The 15,069-nt window shown below is 39.3% G+C and overlaps 1 protein-coding gene across 3 annotated transcripts in view; it reads right to left on the bottom strand.

Moving 5' to 3' along the window:
- SELENOI (selenoprotein I) overlaps window positions 1–15,069 on the bottom strand; it is a 47,850-nt gene that overhangs the window by 20,562 nt on the left and 12,219 nt on the right. For 2 of the 3 annotated variants that reach the window (XR_004026960.1, XM_030799671.1), the window contains exons 2-6: window positions 9,213–9,281; window positions 8,644–8,752; window positions 6,366–6,440; window positions 2,017–2,279; window positions 310–418 (exon numbers count right to left, since the gene is read on the bottom strand). Coding sequence is in view for 2 of the 3 variants with exons in the window: in XM_030799671.1 (XP_030655531.1) it covers window positions 310–418; window positions 2,017–2,279; window positions 6,366–6,440; window positions 8,644–8,752; window positions 9,213–9,281 (625 nt within the window). In the remaining variant the exon portion in view is untranslated. The remainder of the gene's footprint in view (window positions 1–309; window positions 419–2,016; window positions 2,280–6,365; window positions 6,441–8,643; window positions 8,753–9,212; window positions 9,282–15,069) is intronic. The other variant, XM_030799672.1, reaches the window with a different exon arrangement.

Raw genomic sequence — 15,069 nt, 5'->3', positions numbered from 1 at the left:
AAACCTATACCAAATGTGGGCCCTCCAGTACAGCCTAGGTTAATTTGAATAGTCACTTGATCAGGCTTATGTGATCTATTTTGGTATTTCCCTCTGATTAGAAATAGCTGATGCTGAACAAAAAAACCCCCAAAACAAAGAAACTTTATTTTTCTTAATGGTTAGGCTGAAATCCTACAAGGTTGTAGGGTTGTTCTGCTTCCTGGAGGTTTTGTGAGGCAAAGGGTGTTGTTGCTTGTTATAGTCAAATACTGGCTCTTTTGATAACAAAGTGATGGTTAAAACAGGCTTCAACATGGAGCTTCTTACCAATAATCATTGTAGTGAATAGGTCTCTATATAAGAAATTAAACAGGAAAGGTTCATACCAGGCCTCAACTCCCACAACCGCAGTCACTATGTAGACAAAAGAAATAGTCTGGAAGGAAAATGCAGACAAAAGCATACAGAAGCATTAACGCTAGAAAGATCAGGAGTCACCATGCTTTATGCAATATTAAGTCAAGTCAAACAATTTTAGTAAAGGCAAGAAGTATGCTTATATTTGGTATGTGGCAAGTCTTCTTACCTTTAAAAATACAATCTTTTGGCTGGGCATGGGGGCTCATGCCTGTAATCCCAGCACTCTGGGAGGCCAAGGCGGGCAGATCACCTGAGGTCAGGAGTTCCAGACCAGCCTGACCAACATGGAGAAACCCCATCTCTACTAAAAATACAAAATTAGCCAGGCCTGGTGGCGCATGCCTGTAATCCCAGCTACTCAGGAGGCTGAGGCGGAAGAATCGCCTGAACCCAGGAGGCAGAGGTTGCAGTGAGCTGAGATCATGCCATTGTGCTCCAGCCTGGGCAACAATAGCGAAATTCCGTCTCAAAAAAAAAAAATACAATCTTTTAGCCAACAATGCTATAAAATAACTTTGAGACAATGCAAGCAACTGGCCAACATTTGGAGCACTTTAACAGCAACTCATAAATTGGTTAAGTTGTAAGATAATCCAAATTTACCCACCCAACCACTTCCTTCAACAAACACTCCAACTTCTGATTTCTTTACTGGAGACTTAGGTGCAAATGGGCAAAATGGCAGCACAAAAAGCTGGGATTCAAAGGCAGGGAGAGTTAATAGCAAGGCCATTAAAGTAAGAAAAAAGAAATCTCTCTACACACTGAAAAAGAGGCAATGAACACAAAAAGCCAACCATTCAATTATATGTGCATATCTTTCTTTATAAAATCAAGAGTTCAAATGAACATGCAATAACATTAAGAAATGGTTAAATTTTTGGTGTAATATTGGCATTGTGATTGTTTTTTTAAAGGAAGCTATTATCATTTAGAGATATATAGCAAAGTATTTATCATATAATATCAGAAATTTCCTTTAAAATAATTGAGAAGGGCCGAGCACAGTGGCTCATGCCTGTAATCCTAACACTTTGGGAGGCCAAGGCAAGAAGATCACTTGAGGTCAGGAGTTGGAGACCAGCCTGGCCAACACAGTGAAACCTTGTCTCTACTAAAAATATAAAAATTAGCTGGGCATGATAGTGGGCGCCTATAATCTCAGCTACTCGGGAGGCTGAGGCAGGAGAATCGCTTGAACCTGGGAGGCAGGGGCTGCAGTGGGCCCAGATTGCGCCACTGCACTCCAACCTGGGTGACAGAGTGAGACTCCATCTCAAGAACAAAAACAACACAAAACAAAACAGAAACAAATAAAATAATTGAGAAAGGGCTCAGGGAGGTTATACATGAAACGAGGATGACCACGTGTGCTAATTGCTGAAGCTAAGCAATGGGTACATTAGGGTGTATTCTCTCTACTTTTTCTTATTCTCTCTACTTTACTATTCACTATACTATTCTATTTTTGAAATTTTCCATTAAAAAATAAAAAAATTTTAAGTACATATCAATTCTAATCAAAAAAGCCTAAGAGTAATAAATAAGCAATGACAAAAGCTTTCCAAAGGTATCATGGTAATGTTGAAAATTTAAGGTAGAACACATACTTACCACCTGGCTAATGTCATATCCCCATGGCAGGAAAAGAATCCCTGTGTTATACTTTTCCCAGTGGGACAGAATGAAAGAAAACAAAACTACCCATAGCAGGAGATAAAGAACAAAAACACTGACACCAGTTGATCCTCTTCCAAAGATGGAATAAACAGTTACAACAAAGTAAACACATGACCAACTATCCAGGCCATGATCAAAAAGCTCCCCTAAGGGAGTGCTAGAATTGGTTCTGCGAGCTTGCTTTCCATCCACACCATCTGCAACAAAAACAAACCACAGGAAAAGTTCAACATATGCACCAGGATGGAGAAAGTCTTCTTTAGTAAACTGGAGGAAAAAAAAAAACAAAACAAATCAGCTTATCACAGGAATGTTAAGTATAGCTATCAGCCGGTACTATAAAAATCTATTTAATTCTACACTTCAAAGAGTTCAGGGCACAGTGGCTCACACCTGTAATCCCCACACTTTGGGAGGCCAAGGCAGGAGGATCACTTGAGCCTACAAATTTGAGACCAGCCTGGGCAACATAGCGAAAACTCTTTATCTTTACAAAAAACTTAAAAATTAGCCAGGCATGGTGGTGCGCACCTGTAGTTCCTGCTACTCAGGAGGCTGAGGTGGGAGGATTGTTTGAGCCCAGGAGTTTGAGGCTGCAGTGAGCTATGATCATGCCACTGCATTCCAGTCTGGGCAACAGAGTGAGACTCTGCCTCTAAAAAAATTTTAAACAAAAAACAAAGATTTCAGAAATAAAATATATAATTTTTCAAAGTTTAATCTAAAAATCAAAATGTCATATTACACTGAATGGGGTCAATTTTAGATCTGAGAAAGTAGCATTTTAGTTGGACTGTGAATACCTCCAAATCTACATAACAATTGGGTTGTTTCACTAGCTACAAATTCTCAAGCTTCCAGCGAACATGCCATAGTAATTCATCACAACTTATCTCACCCCTCCTTGCTCTAGGATCCAAAAGTACTTCAGTCACGACATCTATTTTATCCTGTTTGAAATCATAATCACTTCTTTGTAGATCTACTGCCTCCATAATTTTAAATGCTTTCAGAAAATGCATGCAGTGGATATTCAGCAAATATAATAATGAATTTACTGAAACTAATGCACTATTCTTGGTGCTATAAGGATTGGAAGGATCTTAGAATAAACTGTGCCCTCAGAGTATTTACAATTGAGAAAGGAACAGGCTGGGTGTGGTGGCTCAAGCCTATGATCCCAGCACTTTCGGAGGCCAAGGCAGGAGGATCCCCTGAGGTTAGGAGTCCAAGACCAGCCTGGCCAACATGGCCAAACCCTGTCTCTACTAAAAATACAAAGACTTAGCCGGGGATGGTGCGCACCTGTAATCTCAGCTACTTGGGAGGCTGAGGCAGGAGAATCGCTTGAACCCAGGAGGCGGAAGTTGCAGTGAGCTGAAATCACACCACTGCACTCCAGCCTGGGCAACAAGAGCGAAACTCAAAGAGAAAGGAACAAAACATGATAATAAAAGTATGGTATATCACAAACCATAAGAGTACAGAAAGGGAAAGGTTCTCTTTAGGCTAAGATAATCTAGAATGGCTTTTCAGGCAAGTGAAATCTGAGTAGAGGACATAAAGAATGAGTTGGATTTCAGCTGATAAAAGATAAAGAAGCATGACATTTCAAGAGGAGGGTATGCTATCAGCAAAACACACCAGGGTGGAAAAGCACAATGCATGTTCAGAAAATGCCAAGAACTTTAGTTTGACTAGAGACTAGCATGTGAAGAGTGAAGTATATGAAAAGGTCAAAAAGGAGATTTGAGCCAGTTTTTAAAAGTTGTAGGGAATATAGAGAGTTACTAAAGGTATCTGAGTAGAGAAATGACAAGAATGAAAGTAATGCTTCAGGAAGAGGCACCTGAGGGTGTGAATGACAGGCTGGAGAGAGGGACACTAATTAGCAGGCCTCAACTGAGACAAAATGCAGTAGGAATGAGAAGCTGGTGGTAGGTGAGATCAAGGAAATAAAAATGATAAAATGCAGCAAAAGATGAGGCATAAGGCCTAAGGACAAGAGAATCTCCAGTTTCTATTCTGGGTAACGAAGATAGTGGTAGTGTTAATAGAAAAAAGAAAGTCAGAAGAAGCAGCAAGGCTGACAGACAAGACAAGATGCAGAGAACAATTTTAGATACTGAAATTGAAATGTTAGTGAGATCCACATGGTAATGTCAAGGGACACAATCCAAGGGTACTTATTAGGAACTCAGAACACAGATGGGGGCTAGACATAAACATGGGAATCTTAACTAAGATTGTAGAGTGAGAATCACCATTACTAAGGGAATGAGGAGAAAGCCAGAGTTTAGGATAAAGCACAGTGGAACACCTTCATTTTACAGGCAGAAACAGAAGAGCCTGTTAGAGACAGCCTGTCTCACTGAATTATACAATTTTTCCTCCAAAAGAAACAGTTTTGTTAACTAAGTGCATTAGAATTAGGCTAATTGCAAAAATTCAGATTAAGGAATTAAAAACTCCTATAATTACTGTTAATCTTGCTCACCAAAGTATATTCCCCAGTGCCTAGATCAGTCTGTGGCATAATATATTGTTGAAGACTATATGAAAAGATGAATCCCAAACTCCCTATCTAAATACTACAGATTTCTATTATACAGGGTTGGGAAAGTTTTTGCCCTGAAGTAGCTAAAATATTCCCGGAAAGTCTTTTCTCATTATTTACTGGCTTAACAATTTCCCATTTTCAGTGTAACTCCTATGCAGTTATTTCAATAATGAATTCATAAACTATGTATTAATTAGGTTTTATACATTTTCTCACTACACCCATTTCATCTCCACAAGTCTGAGGTCCAGATATGCTTTAGAATTTTTTTTTCTTAAAAAGGTAATTCAGGGCATATATCATATATTATCAGAGACTCCCCAGTAGGACATAGAGCAGCATCCTGTGATCAAACATCTTAGTATTTCTGCAGCAAAATGTCATGAATAGTCACACTAGGTAGAATAACGATTATAAACCGCTTCATGTTCGTTCAAGACTGATTTGCAACAAACAGTTCATGTCAGGCCAGGGTTTTTGCCAGAAAACTGTGGGCCTAGAACAAGTAGATGGTACATCAAAGGATCTTACGGTGTGCTGTCAAAAGTCAGAGCTCACGGCCACCCTCAACTTTTCCCTATTCCTCTCAGCAGTCCTTGGCAACCAAATCCTTCAGCAGCACTTAAAGACCTGCTCATATTTAATAACAAATGTGCAAAAACCTCTGCCTAAATATGTAGCTTTTAACTAAGCTTTCCCCTAATTCTTCTAGACGTCACTGATTTCTTCCTTCTCCAAACTCTTGCAGCTCTCTCTGGTCAGCATGACATCTACCATATCAGCAAATAATCGTGTAGCAGGTTATGCTGGTTTTATGAGAACAAGTCATTTTTATCTTAAGAGATCTAAGCAACTTGAAGTCAGGGTCTGCCATTTTACATGTATTTAAAAACTATGTACTGAGTGTCTACGATACTGGGGATACAGTAGTGAACAACGCAGTACTCACTTTCACAAAACTTAACGTTTTAGTTAGAAAAGAGAGAAGACAAACAAGCAGGCAAGTAAATAGATAACATGTTACATGGTTTTAAATGCTATGGAGAAAAATAAAGCAGGGAAAGAGGAGAGAAGAATGCAGGACAAGCCATGAGGATAATCCTAATGAAAAGCATTCTTGGCAGGACAGACAGTATGGTCTAGCACAGTAGGCCTCCCAGTCCACTCCCTGACCACTCCCTGTACCAAAAAAGAATCGATCACTTCCTTATTTGTTCTCCCACTGTGTTCTATCATACTATCTATTTTTTAATTATTACATATGACAGTATTGCCTCCCAAACTTAAGCAAAAATGATGTCTTATTCCAGAGGTTGGTAAATATTTTTTAAAGGCCGCATGATAAATATTTTAGGTTTTGCAGGCCATACAGTCTTTGTTGCAACTATTCAACTGTGTCTTTATCGCAGGAAAGCAGCCACAGACAATCTATAAAGGAATGAGCATAGATGCGTGCCAGTAAAACTTCACTAACAAAAATAGGCTACACACCAAATTTGGCCCACAAGTGGTAGTTTACCAACTCTTATCTTATTCTGTGAATCCCTTGCAATGAATGACAAAATTTTTTATAGAGAAACTCAAAAACATATTTATCAATTTGAACAGGATACTAATAAACTCTAGTTAAAATGAATTAAGCACAGGAGAAAATGTTATTTTAATACGTGGCTATCCTTGCTGATTCACCAGTCACTGACTATAGTATTTACCAATTCCTTACCTAGAGTGTAGGCTACGAAGTTGAGGATGCCCACTACAATCCAAACCCAGTCAGGCACATGCTTGTGACCTGGTGCTGAAAAGGAAAGCAACTAAGATTTTAATACAGTTTAAGTTCTTACCATAACATATACTGACAGTGAGAAGTGTTGCTATTTGTTCATTAGAAGTTAAAGTACTTCACAATATATTTTGAATCCAGAATTAGGTAAATAATATCAGGAAACTGACAAAAAAGCAACTTCCTAGCCCCTCACAAACAGTAAGCATTTATTTTGAGCTTTTATCATAACTCAAGACTGAGTGTTCACCATTACTTGAAAATAAATAATTTTCATATGCCTACAATGAAAAATAATGTATTTTTGGAATTTAAAAACTAATTGCATTTAATCTAATTCTTGTTGTTTATGATTGTATTACAAACTTGTATTGAGCCTTCACCTTATCCTTTCCTATACTATTAATTAGCTAAACAAAAGACCTTTTGATTTGGGTATAGATAGATCACCTCAACTGAATGACTTGGGCATCAGAATCATTCTGAAATATCTAGAGCTCACTTTTTCCCCTAAGACAAAACAACTGAGAATCAGAAAGTCTGGGTTCTAGTCCTGGCTTTGTAATCAATCAGCAGTGTAACCTCGAATGTATCATTTAATCTCTCCCATCTTGTATTTTCCAAATATTTTGGGAACAGATGGTTTATCTGGTCCTTGAACTTATATGATTTGGGGAGATACATATAACATTTACATATGTTTGATGCTCTTAATAACTAAGTAAGTAATCTTATTTAGAGTTGTCAAAGAAAATAATATTTCTAGTTACAAAGATACATTCTTTAGGGTGTACTGAGGATTAAAATACAAAAAAAAAAACAAAATAAAATAAAAAATTTTTTTAAAACCCACAATACCCAAACAATGCTTAACAAAATTTAATCTTACTCTTTATTCATGTGTACTTTATGATCTTCTCATGCTTCAGAGTTGGCATTTCCAACTTCAATTACCATTTTATTACATGTACAGAAGCTATGACTAAAAGTTTCAGTAAAGTTCAGCATATGTATACGTTCAAAATTCAGAATTTCTATAGTATCAAAAGCCTTGGCCAGGTGCAGTGGCTCACACCTGTAATCCCAGCACTTTGGGAGGCCAAGGCAGGTGGATCATTTGAGCTCAGGAGTTCGAGACCAGCCTGGCCAACATGGTGAAACCCTGCTCTACTAAAAATATAAAAATTAGCTGGGCATGGTAGTGCACGCCTGTAGTCCCAGCTACTCAGGAGGCTGGGGCAGGAGAATTGCTTGAACCTGGGAGGCAGAGGTTTCAGTGAGCCAAGATGGCGTCATTGTACTCCAGCCTGGGCGACCCAGTGAGACTCTGTCTCAAAAAAAAAAAAAAAAAAAGTCTTAAGTGTTTGAAACTCCAAATTTTTCTACTAAAACAATGTTGTCAGTGGTACTCAGTTTCTCCAGGTCAGTCCAGAAAAGTCTGCTGAACTCATACACAGATGAATTATAACACTAACGCTCCTGACGACATCATATCTAAGTATTACTGTTGGAAAATTCTCTTAGAATGCAAAAAATGCCCATCTATCTCCAACTTTCTATTCCTCTCAATGCAATCAACTGACTGAACAATAAAAACAAAACTCTCTCCAACTATTCCCTCCTCATTCCAATTCTTTGGCCTGGGGCAGAAGCTGGGTGTGAAACAGAGTGAAGATAAAACGGGTGAGAGAGAAGATGTTGGAGCAGAGGGCAGGAGCAGGCTGACCACTGGCTCCAAAAGTGCCTCCTTCCTCTCTTCCCTAATAAGGGTCCAGACTTAGCAATAAATACTTAAGGTCTAAGAATCATTTTCAGAGGAAACTAGGAGTCATTCAAGTCAAGTAGGGATGCAGGGAAGAAGAAAAGACAATCACATTTCCTTCAGAAGAAAGGGGATTTTTCTTTCATGACTAGAAAAGGAGAAGGGATGTCCCTATTGCTGACAGGTAAACTGAGCCCTGTTTGTATTTATTTTTAGGCAAAGTTTTGAGTTTTAACTTTCCATCTTCATGTAAACCTAATTATTCTTTATCTGTCAAAACCTCATTGCTTTTTAGACAACATATCTAATATCTAATATAATGGCAAAGTGATGCCATTATAATATTCAAAATTTTTTGGAAATATGAACATTTTAACAAAACCAGAAAATAAGCAACCACATTTCATTTTTCTCTACTCAGACATTTTAAATTTTATAATAAAGTAATATTCTTACCTGAGGCATAAAAGTCAGGATCAAAGTATGCCATTAGTAGAAAATTGAATACAACCAGCAGAAAGCCAGAAAAAGTTATCAGATTGGGCGCCAGCCAAGTAGGAAATACCTATTTTTGCAAAATAATTATAAAATAATTAAAGTAGAGGAATCTCTGTCCAATATATACTACAACATGCAAATTGAAGTCATAATAAAAGCTATAAATTTGAAAGATCATATGGAGAAGTTATAGACATTAACACATAAACGATAATCTCCATTAGCATTCTTTCTTCTATCCTCTATTTTTTAACTAACTCTGTAATCAGCAAACTTCTATAATCATAACATTAAGTCTATTTTAGAAAAATTTTAAAAGGGATTTTACAAAAATGACAAATCCCAGGGTATAAACTTCAACAGTAAGATAAATCAAAAGGTATGTGACTAAGGAACGGGAGGATGGGAAGGGTAGTTTCTCTAGAAATCTTATGAAACTGAGAGTTGCATTTATAATACTCCAAAAAATAGGTTAAAATCTTTAAAACTTACTAAAACAAAAAGTACATGCATATTAATTATCTTACCTTTACTATAGTGTTCCAAAATGGATGCATGACATACAGAGAAAGTGGATTGGTATCCACAGCACTGTACTGTTAAGAAATGAAAGAAAATATTCAGAGTAAATCTTTGCCTACTAGTAAACAGAATAACATTTCTCAAATGAAAATAATAGTAAAGCCAGGTGCAGTGGCGCATGCATATTAACGCAGCTACTCAAAAGGCTGAGGCCTGAGGATCACTTGAGCCCAGGAATTTGAGACCAGCCTGGGCAACATAGTGAGATACCATCTCAAAAAAAAAAGGGGGGGAAGAAAGTAATAGTACAAAAATAATACAGGCCAGGCATGGTGGCTCACACCTATAATCCTAGCACTTTGGGAGGGCCAAGGCAGGCAGATTACTTGAGATCAGGAGTTCAAGATCAGCCTGGCCAATGTGGTGAAACCCCATCTCTACTAAAAATATAAAAATTTGCTGGGCCGTGGTGGCACACGCCTGTAATCCCAGCTACTCGGGAGGCTGAGGCAAAGGTTGCAGTGAGCCAAGGCTGTGCCACTGCACTCCAGCCTAGGCGACAAAGCAAGACCGAGTCTCAAAAATAATAATAATAATAATACAAAAATAACCTGGAGAATACATCTATTTTTATGATGTCCTAATCTGAGTAGCAAAACTGGAATAGCAACATAAATGAGGCAAAGACTATCAAGCAGTCAGATATTATCACAGGGGAAGTCTAAAGATCAACCCCAAATCACAGAGTTAATCATACAGTAGTTGTTTCATTGGCACATACTTAACCAGAGTCCAAATCGCCAGGATAATCACTGACTCATCCTTCACTCTCAATCAGCTTTTATATTACGGTGTTTCAGTAGAGAAATTTATATTGCTTACATGTCCTCACTTATTATGCAGGATCAGTAAAATGCACACTGTATGCATTCACACACTAACCACACACCTTCTCAACCTCCTTCATCCCTCTCAACTTAGAGGAATCTGTGTTTCCTTTTGATACCATTACAATACACTTACTAGCTGTGAGACCTTGGGCAAGTTACTTTATCTCTCTGCCTTAGTTTCTTCACCTGTAAAATGAAGATGATAGTCCTTACCTCAAGGGATTGTCATAAGGATTAGATATGTGAAGTGCTTAGAACTGACCTACAGTAAGTACTATGTAAGTATTAGCTATTATAATTACGTATGTTTTAAGTACCAAAGGAATGACAGATCCCTGTATAGCAGGATACTGAATTGCATAAACATGCAAAGGAAGACAAAATAGGTTACGGTTGTATGGTAAGGGAACTTATTCCCCAGTTACTGAGCTATTTAATAAGAATGTAAAGGAAATTTTAAAAGACATACATAAACATGTAAAACTTTAAGGGTCATATTGATAACTTATTCACTCCACACACACACACTGCTAGGTATGGGGAAGAAGGGATACAAAACTGGTAACAGACAAGTCTTGAACTAGGTAATATTAGCCTAGTTCAAACCCTCCTTGAGGGTTCACAGTATTACCTGGGCGAATATTACCTAATTCATCCATCTGAAATTTACATATTATACTAGTCACACGCTTGAAAAAGTTTTGCTTTTTTTTTTGAGACGGAGTCACTCTGTCACCCAGGCAGGAGTGCAGTGGCACGATCTCAGCTCACTGCAGCCTCCGCCTCCTGAGTTCAACCAATTCTCCTGCCTCAGCCTCCCGAGTAGCTGGGATTACAGGCGCGCACCACCTGGCTAGTTTTTGTATTTTTAGTAGAGACGGGGTTTCACCATGTTGGCCAGGCTGGTCTTGAACTCCTGATCTCAGGTGATCCACCTGCCTCGGCCTCCCAAAGTGCTGGAATTACGGGCGTGAGCCACCAGGCCCGGCCACCTTTGCTTATATTTTCTATGTATGTTCAGTATGTATACAAAATAAGCAGTAATCATTTGAGTATCTGATTTTTAAAATCATAATTAAAGATCAAAATTTCTTTCTGAATAAGTTTTATGAATATGCAAGAAATACATTCAAGACTTAAAAGTGTGATGGAACAAAGAAGTAAATAAATAGAAATGTTTAGAATATAGAAATATATATAGAAATAAATAGTAAATAAATAGAAAATGTTTAAAATACATTTGACTCTTTTAGCAGAGTCAACCAGTAAGCCAAATGTTTATTCAACAGACTCCATGTCTGAGGTTCTTCCATTTCTCCAACCCATCCTGACTAAAATGAAATAAATCAGACAAACGATCTGACACAGTAGTAAGAAATGATGATGGGCTGGCCAGGCGCGTGGCTCACGCCTATAATTCCAGCACTTTGGGAGGCTGAGGCGGGAGGATCATTTGAGGTCATGAGTTCAAGACCAGCCTGGCTGACACGGTGAAACTCCGTCTCTACTAAAAATACAAAAACAAATTAGTCAGGTGTGGTGGCACACGCCTGTAATCCCAGCTACTTGGGAGGCTGAGGCAGGAGAATCGCTTGAACCCAGGGGGCAGAGGCTGCAGTGAGCCAAGATTGCGCCACTGCACTCCAGCCTAGACTACAGAGTGAGACTCCATCTCAAAAAAAAAAAAAAAAAAAAAAGAAATGATGATGGACAATGTGGTTTGCTTCTAATGTTCTAATGGCCAGAGGTAGAAGCTCTAAAGCTGCATCCAGCCTCTCAGCAGGAGCCCACTTATATTAGTACAGCAGTTGCCTACTTACTCAAGGTTTCATTTTAACCATAGCCAACCAGGGTCGGAAAATAGGTAAGTACAGTACATACAGACGTTTTGAGAGAGACCAAATTCACATAACTTTTATTACAGTACATTGTTATAGTTGTTCTATTCTTAGTTGTTGTTGTTAATCACTCACTGTGTGTGCCTAAATTTTATCACAGGTGTGAATGTATAGGAAAAAATAGTATATACAGTTGCCCCTCAGTATCTGTGGGGAACTGGCCCCAGGACTCTCTGTGGATGTTCAACTCCCTTATATAAAATGGCACAGTATTTGTCTATAACCTACACACATCTTCCCATATTCTTTTTGAGACAGAGTCTCACTCTGTCTCCCAGGCTGGAGTGCAGTGGCGTGATCTTGGCTCACTGCAAGCTCAGCCTCCCAGGTTCATGCCATTCTCCTGCCTCAGCCTCCTGAGTAGCTGGGACTACAGGCGCCCACCACCACGCCTGGCTAATTTTTTGTATTTTTAGTAGAGACGGAGTTTCACTGTGTTAGCCAGGATGGTCTCGATCTCTTGACCTCGTGATCCACCCACCTCGGCCTCCCAAAGTGCTGGGATTACAGGCGTGAGCCACCGCACCTGGCCATATACTTTAAGTCATCTCACGTTACTTACAATATCTAATACAATGTAAATGCTAAGTAAATAACTGTTATATTGCATTGTCTTTTTATTTGTATCTTTTGTTGTATTGTTATTTTTTTTTTAATATTTTCAATCCACAGTTGGTTGAATCTATGGATGTGGAACCTGTGGATAGAGAACCTACTGTACAGGGTTCCATACTATCCTTGGTTTGGGGCATCCATTGGGGGTCTTGGACTGTATCTCCCATGGGTAAGTGGAGGGAAATTTTACTAGTGTTCTTACTAAACATGTACTAAACTTACAACTTTCACTTGTAGGATGGTCTACAGTTTTGTTGTTGTTGCTGTTTTTTGTTTTTTTGAGATGGAGTCTCACACTGTTGTCCGGGCTGGAGTGCAATGGTGTGATCTCGGCTCACTGTAACCTCCGCCTCCTGGGTTCAAGTGACTCTCCTGCCTCAGCCTCCTAACTGGGATTACATGTGGGTGCCCCCACGCTCGGCTAATTTTTTGTATTTTTAGTAGAGACAAGGTTTCACCATGTTGGCCAGGCTGGTCTCGAATTCCTGACCTCACGATCCACCCATCTTGGCCTCCCAAAGCGCTGGGATTACAGGCGTGAGCCACCGTGCCACCCAGGATGGTCTACAGTTTACAAAGCCTTTCCATAATAGATATCACTCCATGGGAGCCTGTGCAGAATGAAAGAGTTCTGAACTGACAGGACTGCCTGAATTTAAGTCTTCAGACCTGAGGACCAGGAACCAATATGGACCCCTACAGGCTGCCAATGACAAGGTAGGAGGGCCCTACACTCCTCTACTTCACAAAAGTCTGCACCCAGAACCACGAAATATAGCCAGCAGTGCAAATAAAATGAAAAATCACCCCTTTCAAGTCCACCATCCATCGTAAAGCACAGAAGTTGTAAGTTCAGATCAGAAGAAAACCATTTAAGATATCACATTAATACCTAATATAGTGCACAAAGTAACTGTACAATGTTCTTAATTCAACTGTTTGCTCATTTTCATTCAGCAGCTTTCCATAATTTAACTTTAATCTAAAAGAATGTCTTTTAGGCCAGGCGCGGTGGCTAACGCCTGTAATCCCAGCACTTTGAGAGGCCCAGGCGGGCGGATCACGAGGTCAGGAGATTGAGACCATCCTGGCTAACACGGTGAAACCCCGTCTCTACTAAAAATACAAAAAATTAGCCGGGTATGGTGGCGGGCGCCTGTAGTCCCAGCTACTCGGAGAGGCTGAGGCAGGAGAATGGCGTGAACCCGGGAGGCGGAGCTTGCAGCGAGCCGAGATCGCGCCACTGCACTCCAGCCTGGGTGAGAGAGGGAGACTCCGTCTCAAAAAATAAAAAAATAAAAATAAAATACAAATAAAAGAATGTCTTTAAGGAATGGTATTTTGACTTGAAAAGCTCCTCTTTTAAAATTCTGAGGCTTTAACATGAAATTTCAACTTCAGGAGATCAGAAGTATGACACAAGAAGGCCAGTTTACCTAATTGGATTTCAATTATTTCACATTCAATAACAGCTGATGAGTTCAAACAGGAAGAAAGATTAATAGATTATAGAAGGCAGCAAAACTCTGTGCTCTCGCCTTACACACCTGAGTATTTTTCAAGGTCACATACCACTCACAATAAACAAAGAAATTCTAAACTGTCTTAAGAACCCACGAGAAGAAGAATGACTTAAACCTTCCACGTTCATGAAAAAAATAAAATGCAAACTTTTAAAGGTGCTAGACTAGATTTGGGTTTGTTAATGTTTGTTAACATTATTATTTCCACTGGTATTATTTTCCACTGGAGTGACATTTTGGCAAACACCAGGAAACCTGAACCAGGTAGATAATCCAGTTAAGAACTGGCATGACTTGCTTGGCTCTACAATCTATCAGGCTAGGGTAAGCTAGAGCCCTCAAAACTGCTTGAGGACCACAGGCTGGGTTTGATAGACTCGTTCCATGAAAAACCTCAGAGCTCAGAGATGCCTAACTTTATATACCATTGTATATCTGACCCTCATTTAGTAGAAGACATAAAACAGTCATCGGGCCTCATTTTAAAGGCCTCACATCACCAAAAAACCAAAACAAACAAAAAAACTCACCAACTCATTACTTCCAGAAGCAACCCAATTCAAAGTTAAAACAATTTTTCTATACACTAACAAAATCCTCCCCTGCCCTATATCATCTATCCTGTGTTTTCATTTTGCTCTACAAAGTTAAGCAGTCTAATTTTTCTTTTTTTGAGACAGAGTCTCACTGTGTCACCCAGGCTGGAGTGCAGTGGTGTGATCTCAGCTCACTGCAACCTCTGCCTCCCAGGTTCAAACGATTCTCCTGCCTCAGCCTCTTGAGTAGCTGGGATTACAGGCACCCGCCACCACTCCTGGCTAATTTTTGTACTTTTAGTAGAGTCACGGTTTCACCATGTTGGTCAGGCTGGTCTTGAACTCCTGACCTCAGGTGATCTGCCCACCTCAGCCTCCCAAAGTTCTAGGACTACAGGCA

This window comes from Nomascus leucogenys, chromosome 19 (assembly GCF_006542625.1).
Source record: "Nomascus leucogenys isolate Asia chromosome 19, Asia_NLE_v1, whole genome shotgun sequence".
Lineage (NCBI taxonomy): Eukaryota > Metazoa > Chordata > Mammalia > Primates > Hylobatidae > Nomascus > Nomascus leucogenys.
Note: the sequence above shows the minus strand (reverse complement) of the source record. Positions and strands in the feature narration are given on the sequence as shown.